Source organism: Crotalus tigris, unplaced genomic scaffold (assembly GCF_016545835.1).
Source record: "Crotalus tigris isolate CLP2741 ecotype Arizona unplaced genomic scaffold, ASM1654583v1 scf7180000018388.308857, whole genome shotgun sequence".
Lineage (NCBI taxonomy): Eukaryota > Metazoa > Chordata > Lepidosauria > Squamata > Viperidae > Crotalus > Crotalus tigris.
The window spans coordinates 141,361-157,145 of NW_024096976.1; the positions used below are offsets into that span (position 1 = coordinate 141,361).

Sequence of the window (15,785 nt, forward strand, 5' to 3'; positions counted from 1 at the left end):
ATGACTATACATGACAAGATGTGTAACAATCGGTTTAGAACTGGCTTATGAATATAATACAACATAACATAACATGTAAAAAAATCAGTATCTTTCACTTAGATGTTATACTAAACTATCTCTATCTGGTTTGTTTGTTTCAAAGAATGGGTTGCCAAGCATGTAACTCAGGAGTCTTCAAACTTGGTCCTTTTATGACTTGTGGACTTCAACTACCAGAATTCCTCAGCGAGTGTGCCTGGCTGAGGAATTCTGGGAGTTGAAGTCCACAAGTCATAAAAGGGCCAAGTTTGAAGACCCCTGATGTAACTCATTCCCATTTTATTACAGCCAATAGAATTTCAAGCTTAAAATAACACATGCATAGCATCGCTCAAGTATAATACTCGGTCAGGATTTTTAAAAGCATGATTCATTGAACAATCCATAATAACTTAGATCAGCCATAATGCTACACCATAATATGTGTGCTAGTATCACTCTATTTCTCCCCCAGACACACACATCAACATTACAGCTTAGCATAATATCAGAATGAGTAAGAAAGAACTAGTAAGAAAGGATTTTGCCCACCCATCCTGGAGACCACTTTAATCATGAAATTAAAGTTGTAACCCTGAGATAGCAGTAAAAACAATAGAACATTTACATTGCAATGATCGAAGACAACCATGCACCGTGGCTCCTTGCTGATGGGAGATGAAGAAGGATCCATTTCAGGGGCAACCATCACAGGTTCCAGCTGGTCCCAGAAAGAATACTTGCAGAACACAAAATTGGAGAGATGCTGAGGCAAACCAGTAGCTTGAAGAATTTTAATCTAGGGGATTAAAAGGGCCACATAACACATACAGAGATCATTATAATAAATACTTAACAGGGTGCATTCAATAAAAGTTCAATACAAAATGTAGCAGAGTGTTCAGAATAATGCCTATTTTATAAAATCAGAAGCTTCCTCAGTAGACAGTAAATCTGTCTTAAATTGTGTCTTGAAATAAACAGCCCCACTAGGGGTCACTCTATGAGCAGAGTTGGGTATCTCAAAGGTTGCTTCACTATAAAGCAGAAACTAAATGGATCTGAAGACACAACCTTGCTCCAAAATAATTAATACAACTGACATATTTGTCTTTGTGGCAGTTTAAAAAAACAGTGAAAGTTATGTACCTTGAGCTATCAAACTCTTGGTTTAAACAAAATTTCCACAATAAAATAAGTACATGAGTACATTCAAATGAGTATCCCAAAGATGCTTTTTCAAAAGGCAACTGAAGATGTTTTGTTTCTCATCCAAGAAGCTTCTTTGGTTCTGAACTGAAGAAGGTTCTTGGATGAGAAATGAAACATCTTCAAGCAAAACAAAGAGAGTCCAGTTGCCTTCTGAAAAAGCACCCATGGGACAAACCATGACCTGGATGACTAAGAAACTCCTTAGACATTTAGTTATCCACTTTAGAACGGAACTGAAGAAGCTTCTTGGATGAGAAGGGAAATGTCTTCAAGCAAAATAAAGGAAGTCCAATTGCCTTTAAAAAAGGGTCAACCATGACCTGGATGACTGTCCATAAGACATTTAAAGAGTATAATTGAGCAAACACAATAGTGACCAACCCTGACAGATTGCTTTGGCCTCACAGCTCCAGCAGTTATAAATAAAACTAAAACTAGCTAAGGCCACTCTTCATAAAGTTGTTGCCCTCCCAACGTATTACACAATATATATCACTCCTAGCCAGCACACCCAGCAATCACAATAGGTTTTTTTTTTTTAAATCAAAGTTGACTCCTGTCAACTTCAGTTTTATTGGCAAGATTTCAGAAGTGGCTTGCCACTGCCTCCTTCCTAGGACTGAGAGAGTGACCCAGCTGACTTCATGTTTAAGGCAGGGCTAGAACTCAGGGCCTTAATTTGGTTTGTAGCCTGATGCCTTAACCACCACAGCAAACTGGTTCTCCACAATAATTATAATTAAAATTATAATCCATAGAGCACCCAGTTCAAGACAGACAGGCCTTTTGCTATCAAACTGTTTATTTTGGAAAAGCAAAATTAGGGAAGCTTTTAGAGAACTTTGTCAACATCCAGCTCAAGAATCCAAATAAATCACCAGGTTCATTCTGTTTCTTAAAATCTTACTGTTTATTGAATACACGACATGATACTGTGGAAGCAAAATTAACTCTGAGGTTCCCAGACACCATCTCATAGACTTAGACAATAATTTCTCCAGCCAAACCCCCACCCTCTCACATAGTCTCTGTAAACAATTTCACTTTGTTATGGAACCATCTGCTTTTCCTCCACATCTGCTACAGTGTCCTTGGAAATGTTTCAGGCTCTCACTGTCTTCAGAGGAATCATAAAGGTTTCATTTCTCCATCTAAACACTTCTAAAACAACACTTCCCCCCTCCCCCAACTCTAATGGCAAGTCAAAACGAAGAGGCACGTAGCTGCCAAAGTTTCATTCTTGACAAACTCACCATGCACACTAACTTGTTTTCCTGCTGATCATTCTCAAAGCAGCCTTCCAAGCTGTCATCACCTCCTGCAATTCTCTCCCCGATATCTCCACTCACACGTACCACTTCAACATGCAGGCGACCTGCTACCTGATAGGGCACAAATCCCATAGACAGGAGGGATAATCATAAGCTTCTTGGAAGCAAATAAAACTACATTATTGAAAATAAATATACATTAGCAAAATTCTCATCAAACCATGCTGCCTGAAACAGCAGCATAATTTTTTCAGAAGGTTTCAAAGTTTTCCACTGTTCTGCCTCAGGAAATACTGGCCTTCAATTTTCATTTTTCTCTTAAGTTTTTTGAGATCTATAATTTAATGTCTGTAATCTACTTTAAATTCTGGGGCTGCAAGCTGTTTTTAGCACTGATAAATTTTGTTGCTATGTATTTATCTGAGCTGTTGCCTTGCACTGGGTTTGAAATGATTTATTGTAATGCCTATTGCAATATTATGTTTTGAAGTGATTGTTTAGTGCTGGGGGAAATCACTCTATCATGTATTTATCATATCCAAGAAATTAAAAGTAAAAATTGGGCATGGCATTTTGCATGTAGTTTCCTATGCCCTGAGCTGGGAGATGCGGCACCAACACAGTAATGCAAATGTTCATGTTGTATATATTCCAAGAATAGTCAGACAATTATCAAGGGATTAATCCTCTCTGAGAGTCCAGTGGAGGAGCAACTGGTAATAAACTGGGAAAAGTAATCTCTTCTTTCTTCTATTTCAACTTCAAGGATCATCAAGCTCAGTGATAATATCAGAGATGTTAAGAGAAATTGTCCTTCAAGGGAGTTTTACCTAAAAGGAGTATTAAGCTTAGGAGAAGTTTTAATTGTTTGTTTTACAGGATTTCTAGACTGCCTCACTCCCAGTGAACACTAGATACCAAACAACAGAACAATAACAATACAGTTAAAGCAGGCCTCCCTTAATACAGTAACACTCATATTAAAAATCATCACAGGGTCCCCCACTCAGTCTGGCTAAAAGCACAATGGAATAACAGAATAACACAACAGAATAACAGGTTTGGAAGGGACCTTGGAGGTCATCTAGTCCAACCCCCTGCTCAGGCAGGAAACCCTATACCATTTCAGACAAATTATTGTCTAATCTCTTCTTAAAAACTTCCTATGTTGGAGCATTCAAACTTCTGGAGGCAAGTTGTTCCACTGATTAATTGTTCTGTCAGGAAATTTCTCCTTAGTTCTAGATTGGACCTCTCTTTGATACTTTTCCATTAGTTACTTCTTCTCTTGCCCTCAGGTGCTTTGGAGAATAGGTTGATTCCCTCTTCTTTGTGGCAACCCCTTAAGACTGTCAAGGATTGAACCAACAGGTACTCTGGGGAAAGGGAGAGGGGGTAGAGTTCCTCCCTAGCTTGTATCCAGCACCAAACAAAGGGGGAGACACTAAGCAGGTTCTTTAATGACCATTTTGTAATCTTTCTCTCTGCACATAAAAATAAAATAAAATAAACAAAAGAAAAAATATCACAAGAGTGAAAGTTTCTCCATATAAACTTAAATAATGAGATTAATAATGTGCTGAATTCTATGTGTGAAATAGTTGTGGAAATGAAGGATTATTATTCCTTCATCTGCTTTTCCACCTGCTGTAGGAATGGTATGGCTGAGGAACAAGTTTATCAGTTTAATGAGAACTAGTCATACACTAGTCTTCTCTACTAGTTTTCTTGTACACTGGTCAACATGGGTTCAACAGGAAATCTGTGAGGAGGAGAATGGGTTATCCCAGATTCAAAAATAAGCTTTCTCATACCTTTTTATTACAGTCCACATGATTATCAGATCAATTCCTACCAAGACAAACTCAGGGGCAAACTGGGAAGAAATTAGGAAGAACTAAGAAGCAATTAAATGCAGCTGCCCATATTAGAGGCTTCTATGTCAAAAGATAGAGAATCAATAGTAATTGTGCACAGAGCTGTAATTCTTAAATAAGTAACAGTAATTATGTGACTAGATAATGATTAATAATTGATCATGTAGAAAGATACCTCTCCTTTCTGATTGATGATGGGCACAGCATACTGCAGCTTCACATCATAAAAGAGACACTCAAGGAAGACATTGGCGACTCCAATTAGGCTGTGGTTCTTTTGCTCATCATAAAAAGGATCTGCTCGCCGAAAATAAGACCTCATAACCTTGAGTTGAATAGAGAAGAAAAAAGAGTGAGCAACAAATGTCTATGAAGATTAGATCCTCTTATGACAAAAATTCAATTTGGCAGAGGGAACCCTATTCTCCCTTGTAACAGACATCTTAATAAGTAAGAAAGACCCTTTCTCCATCTTCCCAGTTCATTTTCAGTTACTTTAATATAGTGCCTCTAATATGGTTTAATCCAGCCTTCCACAATGATATGCCTTCCAAAGACCATGCTAGAGGGAAATTCTGGGAGGACAGCATTTTGAGAAGGCTTATTTAATTACCTATATGCATGCACAGGAAGACATACTGAAGGTAATTGCCTATGTACCAGTAAATCATGTGATTTGTTTGTTTTTGTCTTAGCCCAATCACAACCCAGAAACTATTAATAATCACAACCCACATTCTATTTACAGCCCAGAACTAGTTTGCTGTTGCTATTTTAGGAAACCAGATTATGAACCCATTCAGAGATGACAATAGGTGTGTGCAAGAATAGAATAGAATAGAATAGAATAGAATAGAATAGAATAGAATAGAATAGAATAGAATAGAACAGAACAGCTTTATTTGGCCCAGAGTTATTAGACACACAAAGAATTTGTTTCCGGTGCAGCAGCTCACGGTATACATGCAAAGCAACAGAATAATAATAATAATAAAAAAATAATGCGTGGTTGTGGGGCTTGTGTACTCTGAGGAAGATGAGAGCTATGCCAGAGGTTCAACCATACTGGACAGGTCTCATCAGAGGAGTCAGACAAAGAGTGTCTCTCCCATAAAAAATATGGTGAGACGTAAATTTCAGAATGCCATACCGGCTCAGACGTCGCCCGGGTTAACAAGGTCCGCACTAGATATTGGAGTTCCTGGATATCTGGTGAAAAATGGGTTACAGGACTCAGGACTGTTGGCTGAGCAACCAGGGCCAGCAGCTGCAGAACTACTGGAAGAAAAGGTGTTTACCCGTCGCAGATACACAGTGATGGAAAACAAAGAAATAATGATCTGTTACTACAGATCAAGTCCAACAAGACGAGGATATCTAAAACGAATGCACCAGTTCTGGAAAGAACAACATCCAGAATCAGAAATAACAGAACAGAGACTAGCAGATCAACGCCGATTTATAACACGAAATAAAGTATTTACAGAAACAGAATTGGACGAACTGCAAAGGTTTACCCAGGGCAAAGAAATCAAAGCCTTACAAGAAGTAATTCAGAATGTAGAGGCAAACCAGGGGGAGTTGGCAGTGAAAGAATCCAGTAGAGATATACAACTGTTCTCATTTGGAAACCAGACACCTCTTCCTCAGGAAGAACAAAACCCTCTAACTAAAGAAATAAAAGAATTGAAACAAAGAATAACTGAGCATCTAGAACAGCACAAAAACAACAGAATAAGGCTGCCTGCATTGAAGCTTGTTCCAAAGAAACAGCTAGCACAAGCATTAAAAGATGCAAATACTGCAATAGCAAGTATAAGCACCAATTCACTGCAAGAAACAAACCAACTAATGTACAGCACAGCTGCAGTTATAACAGAATACCTGGGATGCAAAATCAACAAAAAGAAAAACAAACAAACAGTGCACCACAAAAATGGAAGGTTAGACTAGAAAATAAGATCAGCAAGTTAAGATCACATGCAAGCAAGCTAGAACAGATGAAAGAAAAGAAGCTGAAGAACAAGAAGACCAAAGAATACCTAATCAAGAAATACCACTTAGAAACAAGGAAGATCAAGGAAGCACTGGAAATAATAAAGCAACAAATAACAGCTATAGCCAGGAAAATCAGTAGATATGAAGCTCGAATTGCAAACTATAGGCAGAACCTCCAATTTCAATCCAATCAGAAACGTTTCTACCAATCCATCAATGGAGAAACTGCAAGGAATCAGTCAGTACCTGACAAGGAAGAAACAGTGCAGTTCTGGAAGCAGATATGGGATAACCCAAAGAAATACAACAAGGATGCAGCTTGGTTAAAAGAGGTGGATGCAAATAAAACAGAAGTTGAAATGAAAGAACTAGTAATAACAACAAAAATGGTAGAAAAAAGAGCAAAGAAAATCAAAAATTGGTCAGCACCAGGTGAAGATGAACTGCATGGGTTTTGGTTGAAACATCTAACTGTTATACACCCACTCATTGCCAAGCAGTTCAACAATATACTACAAGGAGGAGAAATTGAAAAGTGGCTAACAACTGGGAAAACCTACCTAATAATGAAAAATCCAGCAAAAGGGGCAACACCAGGTAACTACAGGCCAATTACCTGCTTACCAACAACTTTCAAATTACTAACTGGTGTGGTAGCTGATGCAGTACAACAGCATCTAGTTGAAAACAATCTCTTTCCACCTGAGCAGAAAGGAAACCGCCCCAATAGCAGAGGAACAAAAGATCAACTCCTAATAGACAAAATGATCTTGGAAAACTGCAAGAGAAGGAAGACCAACCTGAATGTGGCATGGATTGACTACAAAAAGGCATTTGACTCTCTGCCACATGATTGGATAATAAAGTGCCTAGAAATAACAGGAGTCAGTAGAAACATCAGAAAATTTGTGCAAAGATCGATGGCACAATGGAAGACACAGTTGCAGATCAATGGTGAGAGGCTGGGAGAGGTTAATATCAAGCGAGGAATATTTCAAGGAGATTCATTATCACCATTACTATTTGTTATTGCACTGTTTCCTCTGTCAACAATACTGAATAACTCAGGACATGGCTATCAAACATCAAAAACATCTGCCAGACTATCCCACCTCCTTTACATGGATGATCTGAAGCTGTATGGAAAAACATCATCTGAAATAGAATCGCTGCTCAACACTGTCCGTATATATAGCCAAGATATTGTAATGGAGTTTGGCTTGGACAAATGTGCCACACTTACTATCAAACAAGGAAAAATAGTGAAAACTGAAGGAATCAAGATGCCCCACGAAAATAACATTAAGAGTCTGGATGAGGAAGAGTACTACAAATACTTGGGTATCCTTCAAGCTGACAACATCAAGCACACTGAAGTCAAGAAAAAGATTAGAGGTGAATACATCAAGAGAGTGAAGAAGATCTTAAAATCCAAACTCAATGGAGGAAATACCATAAAGGCAATCAACACCTGGGCAATCCCAGTCATTAGGTACACAGCTGGAATAGTGGACTGGACTCAAGCAGAACTAAAAGCAATGGATAGGCAGACCAGAAAAATAATGACAATGAATCATGCCCTTCATCCACGCAGTGACATTGATAGACTTTATCTACCAAGGCAAATAGGTGGGCGTGGAATGCTACAAGTACATCAGATGGTTGAAGAAGAAAAAATGGCTTTGGAAGAATATCTGAAGAACAATGATGAAGATGCACTGAAATTAGTATATCAGGAAGGCTTACTAACTACTGGAGAGACCAAACTGGCCTACAAGAAAGACCAAATGAAGAACAGAATAGAGGCATGGGAAGACAAAGCACTACATGGCCAATACATGAAAAAAATAGCTGGGAAAGCAGATAATAATAAAACCTGGCAATGGCTAAGAGCAGGAAAATTGAAGAAAGAGACCGAGGGACTAATTCTGGCTGCACAAGACCAAGCCTTAAGGACAAATGCATACAAAGTCAAAATTGAGAAGACAGCAACAGACAGTAAGTGCCGCCTATGCAAAGAAGCTGAAGAAACAGTGGACCACTTGGTAAGCTGTTGCAAGAAGATTGCACAGACTGATTACAAGCAGCGGCATGACAAAGTAGCAACAATGGTGCATTGGAAGATCTGCAAAAAATATCATTTGCCTGTAAGCAAAAACTGGTGGGATCATAAAATAGAGAAAGTCATAGAAAATGATAAAATTAAACTGCTCTGGGACTTCAGAATTCAAACAGACAAGCACCTGCAACATAACACCCCAGACTTAACAATTGTCGATAAGAAAGACAAAAAAGTCTGGATAGTGGACGTGGCAGTGCCTGGAGACAGCAGAATAGAAGAGAAAGAACTGGAGAAGATAACAAAATACAAAGACCTACAAATAGAAATAGAAAGACTGTGGCAAAAGCAAGCAAGGGTAGTACCAATAGTCATAGGCTCCTTGGGTGCAATCCCAAAACAACTGGAGCACCACTTGAACACCATTGGCATTGACAAATTCGCTATTAGTCAATTGCAAAAAGCGGCCTTACTAGGAACTGCTTCTATCCTGCGACGATATCTGTAATACCATCAAACATCCACATCTGCCTATCCCAGGTCCTGGGTAAGGACTCGATAGGTAGACAAAATGCCAAATCCAGTCTGAACATCTGGCTGACTGTGCGATGATTGATAATAATAATTATAATACCAATAAGAGCAGGTAGTAAGGAAGATAAGAATAATTACAGCCATACAACACGGGTAAATATACATAGAAATTAGACAGTACTGTGAGAATTGGATGTTCAGCAGAGTGATGGCACGAGGAAAAATACTGTCCCTGTGTCTAATTGTTTTAGCATGAAATGCCCTGTAGCACCGTCCTGAGGGGAGGAATCAAAATAGTTTATTTCCAGGATGAGAGGGCTCTGTAGATCATTTCTTGGTCCTCCTTCTGTGACCTACGCAAAACACAGGTTCCTTGCTTTCTCTTATTTAACAATCAGGCAATAACTGAAGGGAAAAAATTCTACCTGAAAGCCTGAAAAGTTGCCAGACCAGAAAAAAATAGATAGATAGATAGATAGATAGATAGACAGACAGACAGACAGACAGACAGATAGATAACCTTTGCCATTTTTTACTGTGGGCACAGTAGCACACATTAAAAATGAAATTTAGTTGCTTGCTCTCAAATTGTAAACATACATAACACACATTTAAACATACTATATACAACATATGTATAGACCTACATCCTTACATATAAGTAACATATAAATATTAATTACTCCACCCCCTTGGAGAGAAGAGGGAAAATAAAGGAAGAAAAGAAGGGTTCTGAGTTATTTTCTTTAAGGCTTGTTTTATGTGTTATTTTAAATAAACTGAAACTTATTTAAAGACAAAGAGTTCGTGGGAGCACTTCAGAATTACCTAGTCAAAAGAAAAAAGTTCAAACTTCTAATGGCCCTATTTAAAAGCCACAGATAATATTATTTTGGTTCAGTTTATGTAACAATTTTTGGAACTTCAAAGACACAGCAATTAATTATGAAGAAGCACACAGACTCTCATAAAACAAAATCACAGTAAGATTTAGGATAGTCCTCTTTGTACAATAGAGATAACACGCTGCCTCACATGGCTTTGGGGCAAGATAAGCCACAGATTTTCTTTGCAAACTGAACATGTCACATGAAAGATAAGTAAAAATGCTGTAGTGAAAATGATCCTTCTTCCCTCACCTTCATGTTCATTGTCTTACTGATTGGCATGTTTACAAGCCTGTATGCAGTGGATGGGTAATTGGATGGCCAGTCTAAAGGATGTGATGATGTTCATGCCTACAGGACCTTTGGCATTTTCTCACCTTCAAAGAAACCTAATGCCAAGATGCAGCATCATTCTCAGGGTATAACTGAGGGTATAAACATTGCAGCCAGGAGAACCAAAAAATAATCTAGGCTTTCCCACTTTTCAAGTCTGCTTCTTCCCAGCAATACAAAAGCAAAAGGATATTTTTTATCTTTTCTCTTAATGTTGTCATCCTGCCCAACTTTAAGTCAAAAAAAAAAAAAAAGGATTTTCAGCCAATATTTAATTTAAAAAAAAATTAGCAAGAAAAGAAGACTATTCTCTAAAGATCACATATATGGATACATGTTCCTTCACCTCCTGGTCTCAACATATAGCTTCCATGAATGCTGAGTTTAATTTAATGTTATCCAAGGCTGTTGGGAGCCAGTTTGGTGTAGTGGTTAGGGAATCAGGCTAGAAACTGGGAGTTTGTGAATTCTAGTCCCACCTTAGGGACAAAGACAGCTGGGTGACTTGGGGCCAGACATTCTCTCTCAGTCCTAGGAAACAGGCAATGGCTAACCGCTTCTGAAATCTTGCCAAGAAAACTTCAGGAATTTATCCAGGCAGTCTCCAAGAGTCAAAACGGACTCAAACTTTGAAGACTGTTAGCCAGGTTAGTTGAGGAAAATAAGATAGCAATACAACACATATAGAAAAAACTAAGCTGATAAATCATGTTTTACCAATTAAGGAAAGGTTTATCCCCACATCTCTTCCACATACCATGTTATCTTCCTCACAGTCTTTCCATTCTTGATAGAGGTCTCGCATATCTACCAACCGGTTCTCCAGTTTCTCCAGGGACCAGATTTGTTTGCCTTTCCCTTTTCGTCTCACCTGAATGGCTGGCTCACTAAGCACTGCACCCCGCTACAAAACGAGAGAGAGAGAGAGAGAGAGAGAGAGAGAGAGAGAGAGAGAGAGAGAGAGAGAGAGAGAGAGAGAGAGAGAGAGAGAGAGAGAGAGAGAGAGAGAGAGAGAGAGAGAGGAGAGAGAGAGAGAGAGAGAGAGAGAGAGAGAGAGAGAGAGAGAGAGAGAGAGAGAGAGAGAGAGAGAGAGAGAGAGAGAGAGAGAGAGAGAGAATGAGAATCAATGCAAATAATGAAAAATGTTTTTGTTACCTGCCTATCTTGAGAACTTGAGTAAGCTCAAGATTGGCAAGCTTTTTCTCGGCTTGATTGTATTATTGTATTATCTTCTAACATCTTCCAGGGAAGATACAAAAGATACCTTTTCTGCACAAATTTGTCTGTGTAATAAGAGGTGAAATCGTCAAATATAGCCTTTTGTTTTGAAATTTTTTATTTGGAGCTCATCAAGGAACGATTGTCTCACCATTAACTTCATTAACTGACAAATCTGCCAAACTTTATATTAAATGTTTGTGGATTAACCACAGTCCAAGGAAGTTATTGAAGTGGGCATGTTCTGTCAGTGGCCTCAAGGTAGAGATTATACTGTAATGTAAGTTATATTACATTTTTGCACTTGGCAGACTTTATGTAGTATGATTCATTTTTACTTGTAATCAAGATTCAGTATCTTGTTTGGATTTATTCATATTCTATTAGCCACAATAAATATTCAGTTCAAAATCAAGACAAATTTACCTGGGAGTATATTTGAATTCTCTGCTCTCACACCCAAAATTTCTTTTTTCTTTTCTTTTCTTTTTTTTAAATCTCAGGAACACTTTTTGAAATGGGAGGTTTTAAAATCAAATCAAATCAAATATCAATAAATAAACAGAATCTGACAGAAAGACCACCATCTTATTTGGAATAGCGTATTTGTGAGTTATACAATCTTTCACTGGAGGAGAAATTTAATCCATGTGGTCCAGAGCTGCTAAATTTACATTTAAAAAGACATTTTTCATTTTTTTAAAGAAAATTATGACAGACTGAACATAAATATTTAAACTGAACTGATGCTTGGATAAACAGTTCATCACTGTAAGATTTATTTGGTGGTGTTATAGGAACATCACAGCAGCAAATGATCATATGCACTATGAAATTAAACATTCTTTCACCATTTTCTCCTCTCTAGTTGAATTTCAGTAGTCTGTTTTGAGGAGGAGAACTGAAGGACCCAGAACTTGATATATTTCCCACATTCTTTTCTTGAAATCTGAGCCTCCCCTCCCTTTATTAAACAGTGGTGAGTCTGCAGCCTTTTTACTTAAATCAGTAAAAAGGAATGCTGTGAAGATTACATAGTCACATAGCAATCCACAGAACTTGCCTAACCAGGTCAGTTAAAATCCTAGCAGTTGGTTTGCAAAAATTCAAAGCTTTAGTTCAAGATTTTTGGTAGTTTCGTGGTTTCTGGATTCGTTTATCCTTCAATATAATAGTTGAACCCAGAAAAGGATTTTAATAAGTCATGACATTAACTAGTTCCATTAACATGGCCTGTCAGTAGTAAAACTGCACATCAATAAATGTAGAGCCACTGCAGACAAAAAAATGCATGTTTTGAATAACAATAAGTAAATAAATCATTTAATTGCTCAGATTTTGCTAGTTTAAACTGGCTGTGAACTGCCCTTTGCCCTTCTCTAGCAAGTGTCCACTCCCATTTTATACACAGAAAATATTCATCTGGACTGCTACATCTTGGCAGATGACATACTATATGTGTCTGAATAGATTTAGTGCCTTACCTTTTTGTTTGCGTTAAGGCTTGAGGCTGGAATTTGGAGAGTGACCTTATATTCAGTCCTTTTGTCCATCTCTTCTGCAATGAAGCTGGCTTCTCTAACATACAAGTTGGCCTTCATAATCTGCTCCCTCAATTTCCTTAGGCTGTGGTTCAGCATCTCTTCTCTATTGCAAAACAAGGGAAAGAGAAAAAGGAGGATAGAATTTAAAAGAAAATATTTATTTAGAAATACACTGCAATAATCACACTGATAAGGATGTTTGCTCTGGTGCAATCAGTTAACCATTTTTGCACCAATGAAAGGCAGGACTAGGGGGTGATAGCAGTAGTATTCCAATATCTCAGGGTTTGCCACAAACAAGAAGCAGCTGCAGCAGAAGTGGGCCAGCAGCCACTTGGGCTCCTGCTGGATGCGGCTGTTGGTGCCGCCACCGGGAGGTGAGGCAGGTGTCATGAAAAATATAAGACACCCTCCAAAAATAAAACCTAATGCCTCTTTTGGAGGCAAAAATAATGTAAGACCGGGTCTTACTTTTGGGGAAACATGGTAAAAAAGTTATTTTATTCATTGATGTATAAAACGTATCTATTGTCTTAATCCAAACACATGCTAAGGTGAGTATTCTCCAAAGAAGAGAACAAGGAAAAATACCAGACCTCCAAAGTTCATTCCCTTCACCCACCTCTCTTCTGCCCACTGGCGTAAACGTTGCTGTGCATTGGGAGAATGGAAGGAAAACCTGTCCATGGTGCGGAAATGCTGCTTCTCAGGAGACAGGCGCCTCCGGAGCTGTTCTAGTTCATGCTCGTACATAAGTCGCTGCCGCTCCAGTGCTGACCGCTTCTCCTCTTCATGCTGTTGCTCTAGACTTTGTAAAATGGACTGCATTGGATCTAAGCAGAGAGGAAGAAAGATGTCACAAGGTAAAAGCCTAGAACAGAGGTGTCCAAGCTTGGCAACTTTAAGACCTATGGACTTCAATTCCCGGAAGTCCGTAGCCAGTCCTGATGGTTGGGGAATTCTGGGAGTTGAAGTCCACAAGTCTTAAAGCTGCCAAGCTTGGAAATCCCTGCCCTAGAACAAACAACTCTACAATAAATTTAAGTGTGGAGTCACAGTCTGTGTTTCTTATATAGGATGGCAGCTTGGTTTTTAAAGGAGGACAGTTGTACACTCAGAGAAGTATGAGTGGATCTTTGCCTCAGTTTCCCAAAGATTACTTGGATAAATAGTTACCTAAATTAGTTTATTTCAGCTTCATTGCACCAGAGATAATATCACAGAAACCCAAACCTTGGTGTTGGGATTTTTCTTAATAACAAACTTGAAGATTTATTTGTTCTTCCCTACAAAAATAATTTCATTGTACAAAATTAAGCTCTTATTCCTTATATCTAATCTTAATCCTAATTCTGTATTTGTTTCTATTTCCTTATTTTATTCTACAATATTACTTTTAAGTTTACAATTATTTCTATCTTATTTAATTGATAAAGTTCTATTTTTATCTCAACATTCCATCTCTAACTTCCTATCTCCATGTTTGCAGCATTATGCCTTCCTAAATTAACTACTTCTTAGCTCTTTAAGTGTTTTCTTTACTCCCAGTTCTTCAGCTCCTATATCAGTCCCAGTGCATTTGTATGTGAAAACTCTTTTCATTGCTCTATAGCAGGGATGTCCAGCCTTGAAAAGTTTAAGACCTGTGGACTTCAACTCCCAGAATTCTCCAGACAGCCTAAAGTCTACAGGTCAAACGTGCCAAGGTTGGGCATCATGCTCTATATAGCATGGGTCCTCAATCCCTGGTCCCTGGACCACAGCATGCCAGAAACTGGTCTGCGCAAACAAGGGAAGCCCCATCCGTGGGATGCAGGCAGCACATGAAACCATGGCCCCTAAAACCTCTCTCCAAGGAACCGGTCCCTGATACTCAAAAGGTTGGGGGCCTCTGCTCTATAGACTTGTGAATGGGCTTTGCTCTCCCCTCCCCCACCCCAGCACTCACAGTCCTCTGTTTCTGGAGCTGGTTTGTGGAGCTCTGCACCTGGGTCCCTGCAGGCAATGGGCCTACTTTGGTTTGCAGATTCTGGTTGGCCTCTTTTCCTCTGCATCTCTCAGCTCTGCTTCTTAGTCTTGCAGTTCCAAGAATTGCAGTTTTCTTTCACTGTCTGAAAACTGCTGCCTTTGCGTTGAAGGTTTCTCTTTCCTGCTTCTTTGCTTTCTTTTGGCTTGACTCTCTCTCTCTCTCTCTCTCTCTTTTTGACTCACACACATGCTGGCTTTCTGTTTTGTTTTATGGGATAAACTCTCCAATTAAGGAGAGGGTGGGGCTGCTGCTTTAACCCTCTTTCCCAGGCAGCACCAAAACTCTGGATCTCAAGAGGGAAAAGAAGTGCCTGCTCACTCTGGGTGGTAAATTTACTTTTCGACACTTGGTCAAATCACAATTAGACTGCTGCAATGCACAGTGTATAAAATTGACCTTTAAGAATTTCCAGAAGTTTCCTTTGGCACAAAATGAAGCTGCTAGCTGTTGTGGCCATTTTATGTCCATTTAAATAGTTTGCACTCAATTCTGGTTACTTTTCATGTGTGATTCAAGATGTTGCTTTTCATCTTTAAAGCTCTAAACAGTTTATTATGGCTATTCAAAGGATCTTCTTTTTCAGCATAAATCTTTTCTGGGAGAAAGATTAGTAGGAGAGGCCTTTTAAAAGATAGGGTTCCAATTTCAGAGGTCAGCTTTTTAGATTATGGAATGGAATACATAGTCTCAGGAGTAGCTTCTAGTCTCTTAGTTTAGGGAAATAATCAACAGGGTTTTTTTCAAATAATCTTTTGAGCTGATTATTATTATTTTGGCTGCCTTATCTCAGTGGACAGTATCT

General features: G+C 38.7%; 1 protein-coding gene across 5 annotated transcripts in view; it reads right to left on the minus strand.

Annotated features, from left to right (window-relative positions):
* The window catches only part of KIF13B (kinesin family member 13B), a 144,496-nt gene that overhangs the window by 42,698 nt on the left and 86,013 nt on the right, over positions 1–15,785 (minus strand). For all 5 annotated transcript variants that reach the window (XR_005557764.1, XM_039351970.1, XM_039351968.1 and 2 more), the window contains 6 exons: positions 13,577–13,787; positions 12,895–13,057; positions 10,950–11,096; positions 4,557–4,706; positions 2,487–2,615; positions 650–820 (listed from right to left, as the gene is read on the minus strand). Coding sequence is in view for 4 of the 5 variants with exons in the window: in XM_039351970.1 (XP_039207904.1) it covers positions 650–820; positions 2,487–2,615; positions 4,557–4,706; positions 10,950–11,096; positions 12,895–13,057; positions 13,577–13,787 (971 nt within the window). In the remaining variant the exon portion in view is untranslated. The remainder of the gene's footprint in view (positions 1–649; positions 821–2,486; positions 2,616–4,556; positions 4,707–10,949; positions 11,097–12,894; positions 13,058–13,576; positions 13,788–15,785) is intronic.